Source organism: Kryptolebias marmoratus, linkage group LG20, assembly GCF_001649575.2.
Source record: "Kryptolebias marmoratus isolate JLee-2015 linkage group LG20, ASM164957v2, whole genome shotgun sequence".
Lineage (NCBI taxonomy): Eukaryota > Metazoa > Chordata > Actinopteri > Cyprinodontiformes > Rivulidae > Kryptolebias > Kryptolebias marmoratus.
In genome coordinates, this window is record NC_051449.1 from 20146295 (window position 1) to 20160721 (window position 14427).

General features: G+C 39.9%; 1 protein-coding gene across 3 annotated transcripts in view; it reads right to left on the bottom strand.

Moving 5' to 3' along the window:
- The window catches only part of LOC108238316 (low-density lipoprotein receptor-related protein 8), a 129697-nt gene extending 115870 nt beyond the window's left edge, over positions 1-13827 (bottom strand). For 2 of the 3 annotated variants that reach the window (XM_017420317.3, XM_017420318.3), the window contains exons 1-2: positions 13675-13827; positions 12960-13076 (exon numbers count right to left, since the gene is read on the bottom strand). In XM_017420317.3, coding sequence (XP_017275806.1) covers positions 12960-13076; positions 13675-13741 — 184 coding nt within the window. In that variant the 5' untranslated portion in view covers positions 13742-13827. The remainder of the gene's footprint in view (positions 1-12959; positions 13077-13674) is intronic. The other variant, XM_017420316.3, reaches the window with a different exon arrangement.
- Between the last annotated feature and the right edge of the window lie 600 nt (positions 13828-14427).

Consider the following 14427-nt stretch of genomic DNA (forward strand, 5'->3'; position numbering starts at 1 on the left):
TATGAATGGTTGAAATAGCTGAAAAATTGCGGAACGAGTTAGATGCCGAAAAACGTACGGAATAGTGAAAGAAGAATAATAGATAAGAAAGAGAAACAGGAAAACAATGGTGTGAATGCTTAATAGCATTCACACAATTAAAATGAAACCTTAAGAACATTGTAGAAACGTGGTACTGCTGTGGGCAGGAATGACCTCCTGTTCAGCTCCTAATAACAGCAAAGCTAGAAAAGCCTCTAACAAAACCTACTTTATTATCTTTATTATTGACCTTCGCAAAACGAAAAAGGGCTTTAACTTTTACAGAAATTGAGCTAAAATATGATGTGATGATAGCTGAAACTTATTACCAAAACATACTTTGAGCGCTAACAGATCGTGCAAGACGTTGATATATGAGGTTGTGCGTAACGTTATTCTCAAGATTTAACCAAAAAAGCTCCAACTCGGTTATTTCCCAACATAAGATGATCTTAGCATGAAATTTTTTATTTTTATTTTAATCAGTGTAGTTTTTAGAAGATGTGTTGTATTTTATATTTATCTGTGCATTAGTTTAGTTTCTAAAGTAAATAAGTGACCACATGCGCGCGGATCGCCGTTGAACAGAACAGACTGCACGTGCATGAGATTTTAGATTGTGAAAATATTGCTTTCCTAAAACAATTGTCCCCTTCACATTCAAGATAAGCTGATTGGTTTTGCACTATGCCACAAAGCAGGTCGAGTCAACCGCCTGTCCATCATTTGATTCATAAACAATGCACATTTTATTTGCTTGAAGGATTCAGAGTATATCACATTCAAAAGGAGGTGAGGTTCTCTTCAAATTTCATCTTTTATTTGAGAGAGAATGTATTGTTGAAAATAATTGTTTTTGTCTGCAGAAGATTTAAAAACATCTGCAAGCAAAGCTCTGTATTGACTTGAATCAGAATCTTTTACTTTGTACTCCTGCAGACAAAAAGTGTCATGTTTTCTTTGTAAGGCTTCTCACGCAGCAGAAACGGATGCATAATGCGTCTGTGTTGTAGCAGTTTGATTGGCTCGACTACAACCAGAATTAGGCAGGTTTTGTAAAGAACCTATTAGTCCCTGTCTGCATGTTATCAAGGCTTCTTACATAAAAAGAGTATTCTTGTTAAAGGCTCATTCTTAGGTGGCACCATTGTTTGAGTTAAACAAATGGTTGGCACTGTTAAGTCTTTATTTCACACAGGTTTAGTCCATAAATTTCACTTTTGTGGACGAAACTAATCATAAAATGTTCTTTGAAAGGAAAGGTTCGCTTCATCTAAGGCGCAGATCAGTCGTACACTAATTGAAAAGCCACTGATTCTTCTTTACCTTACATGCTGAGGCTTCTTTTAGCAAAATGCTGAACCACAAATTCCCCCCCGATGTTGTGTCGTGACACAGCTGCCTCTCTCGCTTGCAGAGTGAATGATGCTACTGTCATCATTTTTACCTGTGAGCATGTACAAAATATTGGGTGCCTGGTTTCCCACACACACACACACACATTTTGGTATGGATAAATAGTAAATAACCCACATTTACTTCACAGTTTTCAGTCAGTCTCCATCCAACACATAATCATACTCCTATGAGTGCATCAGAGTCAAAGGCAAACACCCTCTGAACCACTGACCTTTTAATTGACAAACAACTGCTCTTCTCCTGAGAACCAGAACTACTGTATGGTGGATGGTTCCGTTTTTGTCACTTAGGTGCTTTGTAGCCAACCAGACGGCCATGTGGGATTTCATAGGGTGAGCATAATACTTTAACAACTATAGAATGAAGGAGAATTTTGTGTAGACGGATGTAATAACTTATTCTTTACAAAAAGTGTTTATAAGGGGCCATTTTCAGTCCTCATAAACAATTCAAGTAGTTTGCCTGTTCTTTTGTTTTGTTTTCACACTGGCAGTACTGTGGCTGTTTGAGGACTGGTTGTTGTGTCTGCTTTAGTAGGAACTTTCTTAGGCCGTTCGTGTACACAACAACACAACTGTTTTCTCTGACTCCAAACTTTTTCGAATTCAGGACTCAGAGTGGAAGTTTTTGGAAACCTTGTCACAACCCTGGCCATACCTGTAACGTTCCTACATGTCTTTTGTATTTTCTTGTCCTTTCTAAAGCAACTTTGCGGTGTAATTATTGCTTTCCTCGCCGACTGACAGTATCTGTTCCAGCTTCATGACGGAAAACTCACAAAAGTTTGGATGAACTACATAAATTTGAGGGGCACAGCTTGTTATGAAGCCTTTAGGTACAACTGTTTTGACATGAGTTCATTTCACAGTGGTCTAATGGTTGCACTGCCGGTGCAGGAATGTGGGCTGGTGCAATGATCTGAAGGCAGAGACAGGTTGTAAGCAAAGTTTCAACACTCTAATGGTGGTGATGTAACGAGTCACTCCATAGTCGGACAAGAAGGGGTAAATGATGTCCCTGTGAGTGGAGGTGACACTCATAAATCATCCAGCTACACTGAATCATCAATAAAAAGAAGCAACTGAGCTCTTTTGTTGTTGTGTCAGAACCATTTGCTCATCATTCCACTTCACTAACATGGGTCCTGCTCTCTGTTACTCTAACTTGACTTCAGACACCAATAATGTCTTCTGTAGTTCTCAGATGAGTGTGTGCACTCATCCACATAAAAAAATAAAATAAATCAAAATAAAGTGAGACACATTCACACTCGGCTGATCCCAGCATCCCCAGAGCTGTCGACACGAATTCACAAGTTCGCCTTTTGAGTCACATCGAGTGGCCTTTTCCTCCAAAATGAGTCACAAGTTGTGAAGGACTGCAGCTCTAAGAAAAAAGTGTGTGCCAACATCCTTTCTAGTGATTCAGTTTTTGCATTATTTTTTTTTTCATAAACTGAGGATGAAAGGCACTTTCTACCTGTGGCTTGTAGCAGATTAACAAGTAAGTTTTTATCATGTTACTGACACTGCTAAACCATTTTCATATGGTTTAAGCTATCATTATCTACTATCTATTATTTATCATTAATTCAGGTAAGTAAATTATATGATATCTTGACAAAGCAGCTCCGCTATGAGCATTTAAAAGAACAAAATCATTCCAACCAATGACAGACTGTCTAATGTTCACACTTGATACTTCCTAAAACACTAACAACTAAGCACAGCTGCCCGGGGTAAGTTAAAAGTAAATAAAACACTGCATATGTATACGTAATACATAAAGAAAGTAGGTTTGATCAACTCAGAAATGTCATTTGAACTCTTAAGATTGATTCAAATTGCAACATAAAATCTTAATATCAAGTCTGAAACGAGAACCTTGAGTTCAAAGGTTTAAAAACAAATATTGTTTTGTCTATGGAGTCTGTCCTGGGAAAATTATCTGCATTTTATCCTCTGAAATGCAAACCATTTTCTCTTGTAGGTGTTGAGCAGTAAAACGTCAAGTGCATATGGGGGAGGGGGGGGGGGGTAATCTACAGCAGATGTGGGCAAGAGGCTGAGTGATGCTTTTTACCCGACACATTAATCCTTCCTCCTTTCTCTGGAACTTTGTGTGTCCCCACACACACTAATCTGAGATAATAGCTGAATTGGAGCTGCAGACTTCTTAATGATCACTTAGGGCAAGCGGGCTCGGAGACATGCATGCACATAGGAGTGGGCCGGCAAGCTGGGAAACAAACAGCCACAGATGAACACATGTACACATGCTGATGAGACGTTACTAGGGCCACGGCGAAGCTGTTAGACGGTGGCAACGGGAAGCTGGCACAACAGTGAAACCTAGGCAAAAATATCCAATCAGTGTCACGTTGTCAATACATAAAACATTTAGCAGTCTGGCAGAGAGATATGTTTATGGTATGTATCTTTGCCTTTCTTCTTTAACCTTTGTAATACTCGGTTACTGATATACTAGTATTAACAACAATTGTTTTTTTTCTTTTGCAGTGATTGTATATACTTTTGGAACATTTGTCACTAATTTGTAAAGTTGCTTGACAAGTCTGGTTTTGGAATATCCAGATCTGGACGAAAGATTTCTGACTTTAACGTAAAATATAAAAGAGACTTTTGTCCTCTACAATGCACAACACACACAAGTATTAACTCAAAGCCATGGGGTCACCAAAGTGCTTTGTGAGGTTGAGGGTCAATTCTGCCAAACTGTACCTCCTCTTTGTAACCAGCAGCTGCCATTTCGGACCAAGCTATTACCATTTTTGTCCAACGTGGCTGATATTTTGTATCAACTACTGCCAAACTGTTACCATTTTGCACCCATAAACTTATCATATGAACACATCCTTGTGCATACAACTTTGAACACACTGCAAGTATCTTTGTGACCAACCTTGCACAGGAGCCAGCTCCAATTATTTTGCTTAATGGCTCCGTCACGGTGCATGAAATACGCACATGTCAGGCGCTTACTCTCAACATTGCAGGTGTACCGAAGCAGATGCTTGTTTGAAACACAGAAACAGCACAACCTGACCTACTTTTATTTTCAGGCAAATATATTAAATTTGTCATGATTTGAAAAGGACTGAAATTTTATATTCCTTCTGTCCTCTGTATGAAGCAGACTAAAGTTGGTACGCAGGAGGCAGAGGTGGGTACCAAGAGACCTGTGGCAGAAGGTTTCTTTTCAAAAGTATGAGAATGAGATGACCAAATCTGCAAAGGTGTGGTTGACCTGGAACCACTAAAAACTGCAGACAACTAGTTCTGTTGCAGTATTTTTTCCACTCCATGTGTCCAAACAATGTCTGAGTTTATTATTTTTTTTGTTAAGCCACTAAACAGACGTAAGAATTATAGGAAGCATAAAAGCAACACCTGTATTCAAAGGATGAACCAGTGCTTACTACATAACAGACAACTTAGCAAAGAACCAGATTTAAATTGTATCTTCAGGTACTTTGTTACCAGCAACATATCTCTAGGAAAAAATCTTTTCTTTTTGCATACACAAAAATGCCAACAATACCGCAGTTTGAAAGCCATAAAAAAGCATTTTTGTACCAATAAAGGGATTCCCAAGAAGCCATTACCCTATCAATTTTTTCACAGCACTGTAAGACTGAAAAATCAGTCCCAAAGGCATCACCGTCCTCGGGCTGTACCAGGAAATGTAATGCTCCAGTCAGTTTTGTGTAAAAAACACTTCTTCACCCACAATCAGAACGAGAAAAGAAGAAATATTGATTAAAAGCTGACGCTACCCTCTGTACACAAGGGAAAATGTGCAAAATCACAGCAATATCCCTTAAGTTCTTATCTCCTTGATAAAGTGCAAAGTGTTTACCAACTCCGTAGTTTCTCAGCAGCAGCAGATTTTCAGTTTCTTGGTCAAACGAAAAAGATAAAAAGACACAAACAACAGAAATTCTGTCTGTTTCAATCGATCCAAGTTTTGGAATTGCTAAATTTTCTGTCTAAAATTAGGTTTTATCAGAGCATAGATAAAAAAGCTCTACAGAGCCATGAGGCTAAAATAAAATGACAGAACATTAACTGGCCAAATGGAAAACATGCGTCACTGTGTGGAGAGATAAAAGAGATGAACAGTTGTTAACAGCAGATTATGCAGAGAATTTGACAGGAACACAAACAACCTCCACAACACACCCAGCGGGGTGAAATAACTTCTTCTCTCACTCTCTATCAAGTCAACTTCCTGGGGTAGCGGGGGGGACTACATCAACATTCTGACAACTTTTCTCTGCTGTCAAAACATTATGAAAACAGTTGAGAAAAAACACAGACACTGTATGAGAAGACACATCCGCATATCCCAAGACTTGTTTTTAACTCTGTAATAAACAAACACAACAGGTTCTTTATCCTGAAACCAGTACAGCACACAGGACCTGTGCTTCTATTTTTCTGCTCGCATACAACTACAACCCCAAATCATCACAGAAAATGGACGCCAAAACAAAACAGTTATCCCTAATTTAAATGGACATTTTTATTTTATTTTTTTTGCACTGAAGTATAAATCCAAAATATTTTATGCCTGTCCTGTCTGAACTCCTAAAAAACTCAGACAGGAGCAATTTAGACCTCGTGATGAACTAAATAACGTTAACAACAACAGCAACAAGAATGATACCATTATTATAAATGAACTTATTTATGGTAGATATTATGAATGTTAGGTTATCTCAATCAGGTGGTTTTAAGAGGTGGCTTCATGGGGCTCAGAGGCAGCAGGGATGCAAATGCTGTTTAATAAACACTTACACCACCATCAATTTCACATTACATGTTTTATTTTACAGATAATTCTGTGTCTATAGCCGTAGTAGCAGCAAGTTGTAGCACATCTGGTGTGGCTTAGGGCACTTCTGGCAGGATTGTCATAGTATTTTGAACAAAATAACTGTGATTGTGTACTGTGTAATGAATACAAAGTTGACTATAATATAAAAGTTTGAATACCCGCAACCCTTAATGCTGAGTGTCAAGCAGGGTGGCAATGGGTGGCCCATTTTTACAGTCTTTGGTATGACCCAGCCGGGGATTGAATCCACGACCTCCCAGTTTCAGGGCGGACACTCTACCACTAGGCCACTGGCTGAAACAAACAGTTTTTATAAATTAAGGCCAATCAAGAACATATCTACAAGTGTTAAAATATAATTATGGGCAATCATATAACTGCATCTGTGTGTGTGCATGTCTGTGTGTGTGTTGGTGTGTGTGTGTGTGTGTGTGTGTTGGTGTGTGTGTTGGTGTGTGTGTGTGTGTGTGTGTTGGTGTGTGTGTTGGTGTGTGTGTGTGTATGTGTGTTGGTGTGTGTGTGTGTGTGTGTTTGTTTGACAGCTGGCAAAATATTTAATCAGCTACTGGATGGATTTTAAAACCTAAATTCTCAAAAAGTAATCATTGGATATACATCTTCAACTGATTAACTTCTGGAGCCAACCTGATCCGAGACGCCTGCCACGGCGGATCAAACTTTAAAAAAACGCCCGCAGAAATGGCTTTAACTCGGCCACTTTTACAAACATTGAGGTAAAATCTGTTGTGGTGGTAGTTGAGAGTCATCTACAACACCTACGCTGAGTGGTAACAGGTCACATGAGATTTCAAGATATGGCGTGAGATTCTGTGTTACGTCAGTTTCAGGATTTTACCAAAAATGGTTACAACTTTGTCAGAGTTTAACCTGGAAAGATAATGTTTGTTTAAAATTTTGGTGTGATATATGGCGGGTGATGTGCATTCCTTTAGGAAATGCTAGGTTTTTATGAAACCCCACTTCAAAATGGTCCAAATATTCTTTTAAAATGTGAAAGAAGAATGAAACTAAATAAAGCCTTAAACTCGTCATTACTTGGCATCCTCAGTAACGTCTTTTAATTGCTTTTTTTCAATCGAGTTTGTAGATTTCACTACTCAAAACTACACCCTCTTCTATAATCAGAAGGCATTATTTTGCAAAAAAGGTGCCGTGAACTGCACTGATAGGATGAAGTCTGCATAGCTCAAATACATTATTTCAAAAGAAAGGGCACATAGCTACCAGTGCTCCAAAACTCACCGTTAATAGAATCAAAGTCTTAATGTATCAGTGATTTTCTTTGTGGATTTATTATTTAATTTTAAAACAATCTGTTGTTTTAAAAAAGAAATGAGTGCCGCAGGAGGTAAAAGGTTGCAGTGATTTACGACAGCAATATTAAAAAGATAAAACCAAGAAAATGTTATTTTTCCTCCATTTGTTTTTTTAATTAGGAAAAGGTTAAAGTGTAAAATGCAAAACATAAGCAACAAATGAATGACTGCTGTGCAGTCACGTTCCTTAAACTGAGGGAAATGCTTGAAGCGCTTTAAAGCAAAACCTAAAGATAGGGAATAAAGTCAGAACACTGATTGCTGCAGTTGGAAGCAATATTAAATTAAACAAATAAGTAATAAATGTGTTTTCAGACCAGTGGCTTCAAGTGTAGCAGAGGTGGATGCATCAACTGAGAGGCTGTGGCTTAAAAACCAAACAATGTCAACAAGAGGATTGTTTTAATGAACTTAGCTTCAAAAGTCACCTGAGTGCAAACAAAAAAAGTTTAAGAAAAGAAAAGAAAAGGAAAGGAGGCACAGTTTGGTGCTGACTCTGCACACTGCAGGAAAACAGAGGGAAGACTTTGAGCTCTGCGTGGAGAAGTGAAGTGCCTCCCAGCAGGTATGAATGTTAAATTCATGAATGCGGGATCATGTCGATCATTATCACATCCAGGGATGAGAAGAAAGTCAAGCGGACATTCTGGACTTTGAAGGTAAGACAGATAGATGGAAAGTGGGTGATATGCTTCTGTAATCAGGAGGAGGATTAGACGGCGCCTCCGTGTCAAAGAGTTGGCACAAATCTGACTTCAAGAATTCAAAGGAGGAATCTTTTGCAGCTTTTCAGCTCTGAAAAAGGAAAGAGGCAGAGTGGCTTTGAATCCCATCCTTACTGGAACAGTTAGGTAAACAGAGGGAAAATACATTACACTCAATTTCCTTCTCACAGAAATGGAAAGCTCTTTGAATTAATTCATTCGGATTTACTTATGGATCCCATAATCATGGATATGGCCCATGCTTGCTTCCTGGCATGCTCATGAGTGGAATTATACATGTACGAATGTATGGGGGCGAACATGAGCGACTGGTCAGTGGGGAAAAGCGTTCAGATGATGGGGGATGGTGGGGCGATGAAGAGATGGGAACACAGTCTGGTGGTATCACTAGTGGGGGATGGGGTCAAGGGAAACAGGGTGGAGGATGGAGGTGCATCGCTGCTATACCACCAGAGCAGGAACTATCAGCGTTTTAAGAGCGTAACGCTTGTCCCGTGGTTCGGCTACCAGCTCCAGTCAGGTCAGAAATTAGGTGATACAGGAATGAGAAATAAAGGGCTGCACCAAAGGTTTCATCCTGTCAGCATATTTCACGACCACGGTCTGCTGAGCACACTCACTCATTGGGTTCTGTGGCTTCACATTGTGCTGGAGAATAATTTATTGACAACATAAGAAGGACTAAAACATGAGCTTAGAAAACTAATCTATCTACCTAACGAAACCACAACTGCTCTGTAGTGAACAAACTGTGTGTAACCGGCCATTACAACATTACAACTAGGTGCAAATGAAGAGAAAAACATTATGTTGTTATAATGGAAGCACACTCTAGCCAGGGGATAGTAAATACACATCAGGATGTCTTTGAAGCTGATTTGTTGACAATGACAAGAAAAAACTAATTTGGGCAGGCCGACCTGTTGTGCTGTCCAACACACAAACTGATGATGCTCTAAAGTGGTCGGTAATGGCAGACCCTGTTCACACATCCGCATTTTTCCACTGGAAATTGACAACAATGAGGAGCAATGTAATTGAATAATTGAGTTGTTAAAATGGCACAGTCCAAGAGCGAGATCTCTTGAATTGTAACTCTTTGTTCTTGTTCCAAACAAAAACATAGGTATCTTTATTTCCACTCATTTTCAATGAACGCAGCACTAAGATGTAAACGAAAATATTATGATGCTCCTGCAGAAAATGCCTCAGTCTGCACAGACGGCACTACAGCTAACTGTTGCTACTATTTGTGCTTGCAAATAACGTCTGCAAAACGTCTGATGATGTAAATGTTTATAAATTTGCATTTGAAATAACAGTTATAAATGTATATATATTAAATAGACTTCTTACAGGAGTTTAAAACACAACACCGCTATAGATTTTTCCTGTCTGCTTGAGTCACAGCTGTGGCAGAGATGAGTTTACCTGTCATCTCCATGCTTCTGGTTTCTGTCAAAAATGGTTTCCTGAAAGGGAACAAAAAACAAACAACCACAAGCTGAGGCCGATCGGCCTGGAGGGCCGTCATCCACCATCAAAAGTGCCTGCTATGGCAGAGCTGCATCATGCAGCAATGAAAGAACGTAGCCTGATCCGATAAATTACATTTGCTTTCACATTACATGAATAGTCAGCTGCATGTAACCCCGTGTGAGGACAACATGGCACCAGGATGGATTACAGGAAGAAGACAGGCTGGTGGGGACAGTGTGATGGGGGCCCTGCCAGTCACTTAGATGTTACTTCGACATGTATCAGCACAAACGTTGTTGCTGACCAGCTCTACCCCACTGTAGAAATGATATCCCCTGATGGCTTTCGGACTTTTTCTGCAGGATAATGGGCCGTGTCACACTGTAGGAACAAGTCAGGTTGGTTAGAGGGACAAACACGATTAAGGTGGTGATTATGACTTCAAATTCTCCAGACCTAAATGGGCTTTAATGTCTGCAGGATGTGCGAAACAACTTAAAACTTTCAGGTCTTAAAGGATCTCCTATCGACGGCTTGACCTTCAGAGGTCTAGAGGGGTCATTGTCGTTTGAGGGCTTAAAATTAAGCAGGTTGTGGAAATCCTACATCTAATTGGTGTATGTACAGGAAAGGGGGCTGAAGAGCTCTTCATTGGTAGAACACAAAACAAAACCTGCAAGAAATTCACAGAATGCAAGAGCAAACGTAACATCCTTAGCTTATTAACAGTCTACGTCTGCAAGGACACCAACTCAGAAATGGATTTTTCTTTGCTGAGACTCTGAGTCTGCCTGCCCACGTGGATGCAGCAACCCACGCATGGAGAGGAAATGGACACAGAGTGAAGGCCAGTCTCTAATATAATGCACTGTATTGCTTGACTGTCACAGTCATCAAATGGTGGCTAGACTCATCGAAGTTAAAAAGCTTTAGGGAGTGATTTTTACTCAAACCCTAAATGTGTCAGAAGCTCCTCTTGATGACAAACACACCAGTGGTCATAAAACCTTGCAAACAATTTTCTGTTTGATTCATAAAAGAAAAAGAGATGCTATAAAGCCCAGGGAAGTAATGGTTTTCTACAAACAATCAGGCTTTGTTTTTTTGTGCACGAGAAGCAGTGACACATGAATGTTTTAGAAGCAAAGATGCTCCAAATGACCTGCTTTCATTTGCATGCCTGAGGACACACACGCAGGAATCCAATGGCAACACCTCCAGACGTCCATAGGAGCCAAAGCGTGGTTGTATACAGCATGACAGGTCTGAGTGTGTGGGAGTTTTGGAGACGCAGGAGCAGAAACGAGCACAAACAGATATAGGTATGAGGAGAAAAAAGAAAGCCTAGCGCGTGCACGCTCCAAAGGGGAGGTGCAGAAATTCCTCCGGAGCCACAATTAACCCAGACACAAAAGAAGATAGCTGCACAGCAAGCGAGCACAGCTCTGGCACAACTTCACTGATTTCAGCACAAGCTTTCTTCAAAAAATAGGCCAATGGCTCCCAGTCCAAAAGAAAAAAAAACCTGTAATTTTCCTGCTTGTGCACAAAACAACACGTCCATATGACACATGTTGGAGCGTTCTGCTCAGTACAAGATGCAGCACGCTGTCTGTCTGTGTGTCACCTGGACAAGCTTTTTCTTTAAAGATGATTGAGAAAAGAGTTCCAGTCAACCAACTCTAATTTCAAGAAAACACACCTATTTAGCTGGCTTTTTTTTTTTTAAAGGGATGAAATCACCAGCACACACTCTAAGCCTGAGGCAAACACACATCCTCTCGTCAGGCATGATTTCACTGAGGTCTATGTAAAATCTCCTAGCTTTTCTACCCTTCTAGAAATAAGGGTGCATTATGGATACCGAGCAAATAAAAAAGAAAAGTTCTAATGCAGTGGGAATAGCAAATCCTTCTTCATAATACTACTATGTTATGACTGGGAGCGAGAGATGATGTGTTATGTGTTTGAAGGTTATCAGCTGTTAATAAGATACAGAAACATCAATGAATGTTCTAATCTCAATCAAACAGCACAGCTCTAATGAACTCTGGATGAAAGCATGGCTTCAAGATGAGATTAATCTAGCAAGCTTCTTAAAGAGATGTCCCAGCAATTTTGAATTGTTTTCTTTTTGGGGTTTTTTTTGTGGAAATGTTATGAACAATAAATAATCTTAACTGTTGCAGCTCTTTAAACGACTTCCGTTTGGGGAAAGAGATTTTTGTTAATGAGCTACGCAATTTTGAAGACGGAGCAAAATTGGCTTTAGAAGTGGATCAGCTTGGATTGTACTAATGAGCTAAGGATGGCTTGTCTGTGCAAACCCACTATCAAAGCAGATCACTGCTCTCTTAAAATGAATTCAGTCGTCCACATTTCATTATGAGTCATGCAAAGATTATTCCTTCAACCTTTACATTGTCACCAATGTAGCATCCCACGTTTATTTTGGCAGAAATATTACAAAATTTCTGCTGTAAATGAGCCCAGGCTGCAGCAAAAACACTAAAGTTGGCTGCTGCTGTAACTACATAATTCTACATAAACACCCTCGAATGGCAATTTTGACTGTTATGAAAAAAGGTTTGGAAAACAGTGTTCGAATGATGAGCTATGAAATCTTTCAGACTGGAACCGTTTGAAGACGACAGCAATCCACTTCGGTGTTGGCTCGTCAGTCTTCATGTCCTTAAACTTTATTTTCCTCAAACTAAGATCATTCCAAAAGCTATCTACAATAGGTAAGATAATCATAACTTTTACGCATAACCCCACTTCAAAATGTACAAAAAAAAACCTTGAACAAATGGAACTGTTTTTGATTAAAATAGCAGTATTGTGAGTTTCCCTATGTTATTGCAAATTATCCTGTTACATACAGCTTAAGATGGGAAACAGTAAGGTAAGCTGTAGGAAAATCTAAAGCATTGAGAAGGAGGGATTAAGGGTGTTTGAAGTGATCTGATCGTCTCTTTTTTGACATTTCTCCTTCTTGTTCCAAACATCCTGTGAAATGTGTGCCACACTTCAGTCACCGCAGCTCATCTCTCACGTGTGTTAACACCGAAACACGGGTGTAATTTGCCCCCACTGCCACCTCCATTGCAACACTTACGGCAGTTCTCTTCGTCGCTGTTGTCTGAGCAGTCGTCGTCGTCGTCGCACCTCCAGATGGTCGGAATACACCTTTTGTTGTTGCACTGAAACTGTCCATCCTCGCACTCATCGGTGGCTGGAGGAAAAGACCACATAAAACAGAGAAGGGGAGATCAGAGTCCAGACGGATGAGAGGCACAGGGGTATGGATATGGAGCAATAAGCGCTTCTTGAACTGTCATTTGCAAATGAATGCCTAATTGATATGCAGCCTCCACTCGGGTCAATTGGATGATGCGCTGGAAGCGTCATTGTCCCTGTTTTCGTGCTTTGTCAGGATATTACAGAAATAAAAGGAGGCCCGTTGCTTCACTCGGGTCTTTAAAAGGAGTAGGCGAAGGTTCAGTCTTGGCTACTACCTCTAATGCAGGTTACGGATGCTCACAGCCGGGGAAACACATGACTGACATAGCTGTGGCGTCCTAAACACAGCAAAGCGTTAAAAAAGACCAAACCAACACACTGCTAGGCTGAAATAAGCCTTATCTCTGAGAGAGAGAGAATAACTGGGAAAAGTCACCCATTTCTGTCTGCTTCCATCCTAGCTATCAGGTGCACGCGCTAGTAAGTACCGGGAGCTCCTCATCACACAGCGCCGTTCAAATGTTAGACCAAAAACGCTTTAACGCAGGAAAAACACACACAGAGACACGTAAAAAAAACACAGTTCTGACCTTCCAGGACCGGAAGCCTCAGGAAAAACAAATGGAAAAGTAGTAATGTCCTTATATCCGGCCACATTTCTGGAGGAGGCGACGGAGCTCAGTGACATCCACAAAACAAAGCCCAAAAGCCGCTCTTGTTGTGGCGCTGCGTCGCCGCTGAGCTGTCCGACTCCTGGCTCCGAGAAGCCCCGCCCCCGTCCGCCTGATTGGCTGCTCGCAGCGTGACGACACGAGCTGGGGCGGAACAAAGCCAAGCAGAGTAAATTACTCTTCAGGAAAAGTTACTTTATTTTCATATATTTGTATTATGACCTTTTTTTTTGGTAGGTTTAAAAACTAAATTTCTAAACAAGCGTTTTGGGTAATCTATAGAATGAAACTAAAATTCATCGACTATGTTTCATGAGGGGAATAGAAAAGCAGTAAAAGCATGAAACAGTGCACTTCCCTGTAAAAATGGATTTTTGAACAGCATTAAATGAGACCCATGAAGATTATTTAAATCTCAATCAAGAATTTTAGGGAGTAAATGTATTTGCAAGAATGGACAAATTTGAACTGCATTAACTATACATTTTAAGTAACAACTGCAAACTAAATATTTTAATTAAAATTAAACCGAGGATTAGGAATGCACTGTAACACACTTCATGAGCATTTATGTCAACAGTTAACTTTTTATGCTTTCTTATCTCTAAAGTTTAATTTGATGTTTAAGCAAATTATAATTTACTAATTTGACATTTTTTAAAATTGGTTTTA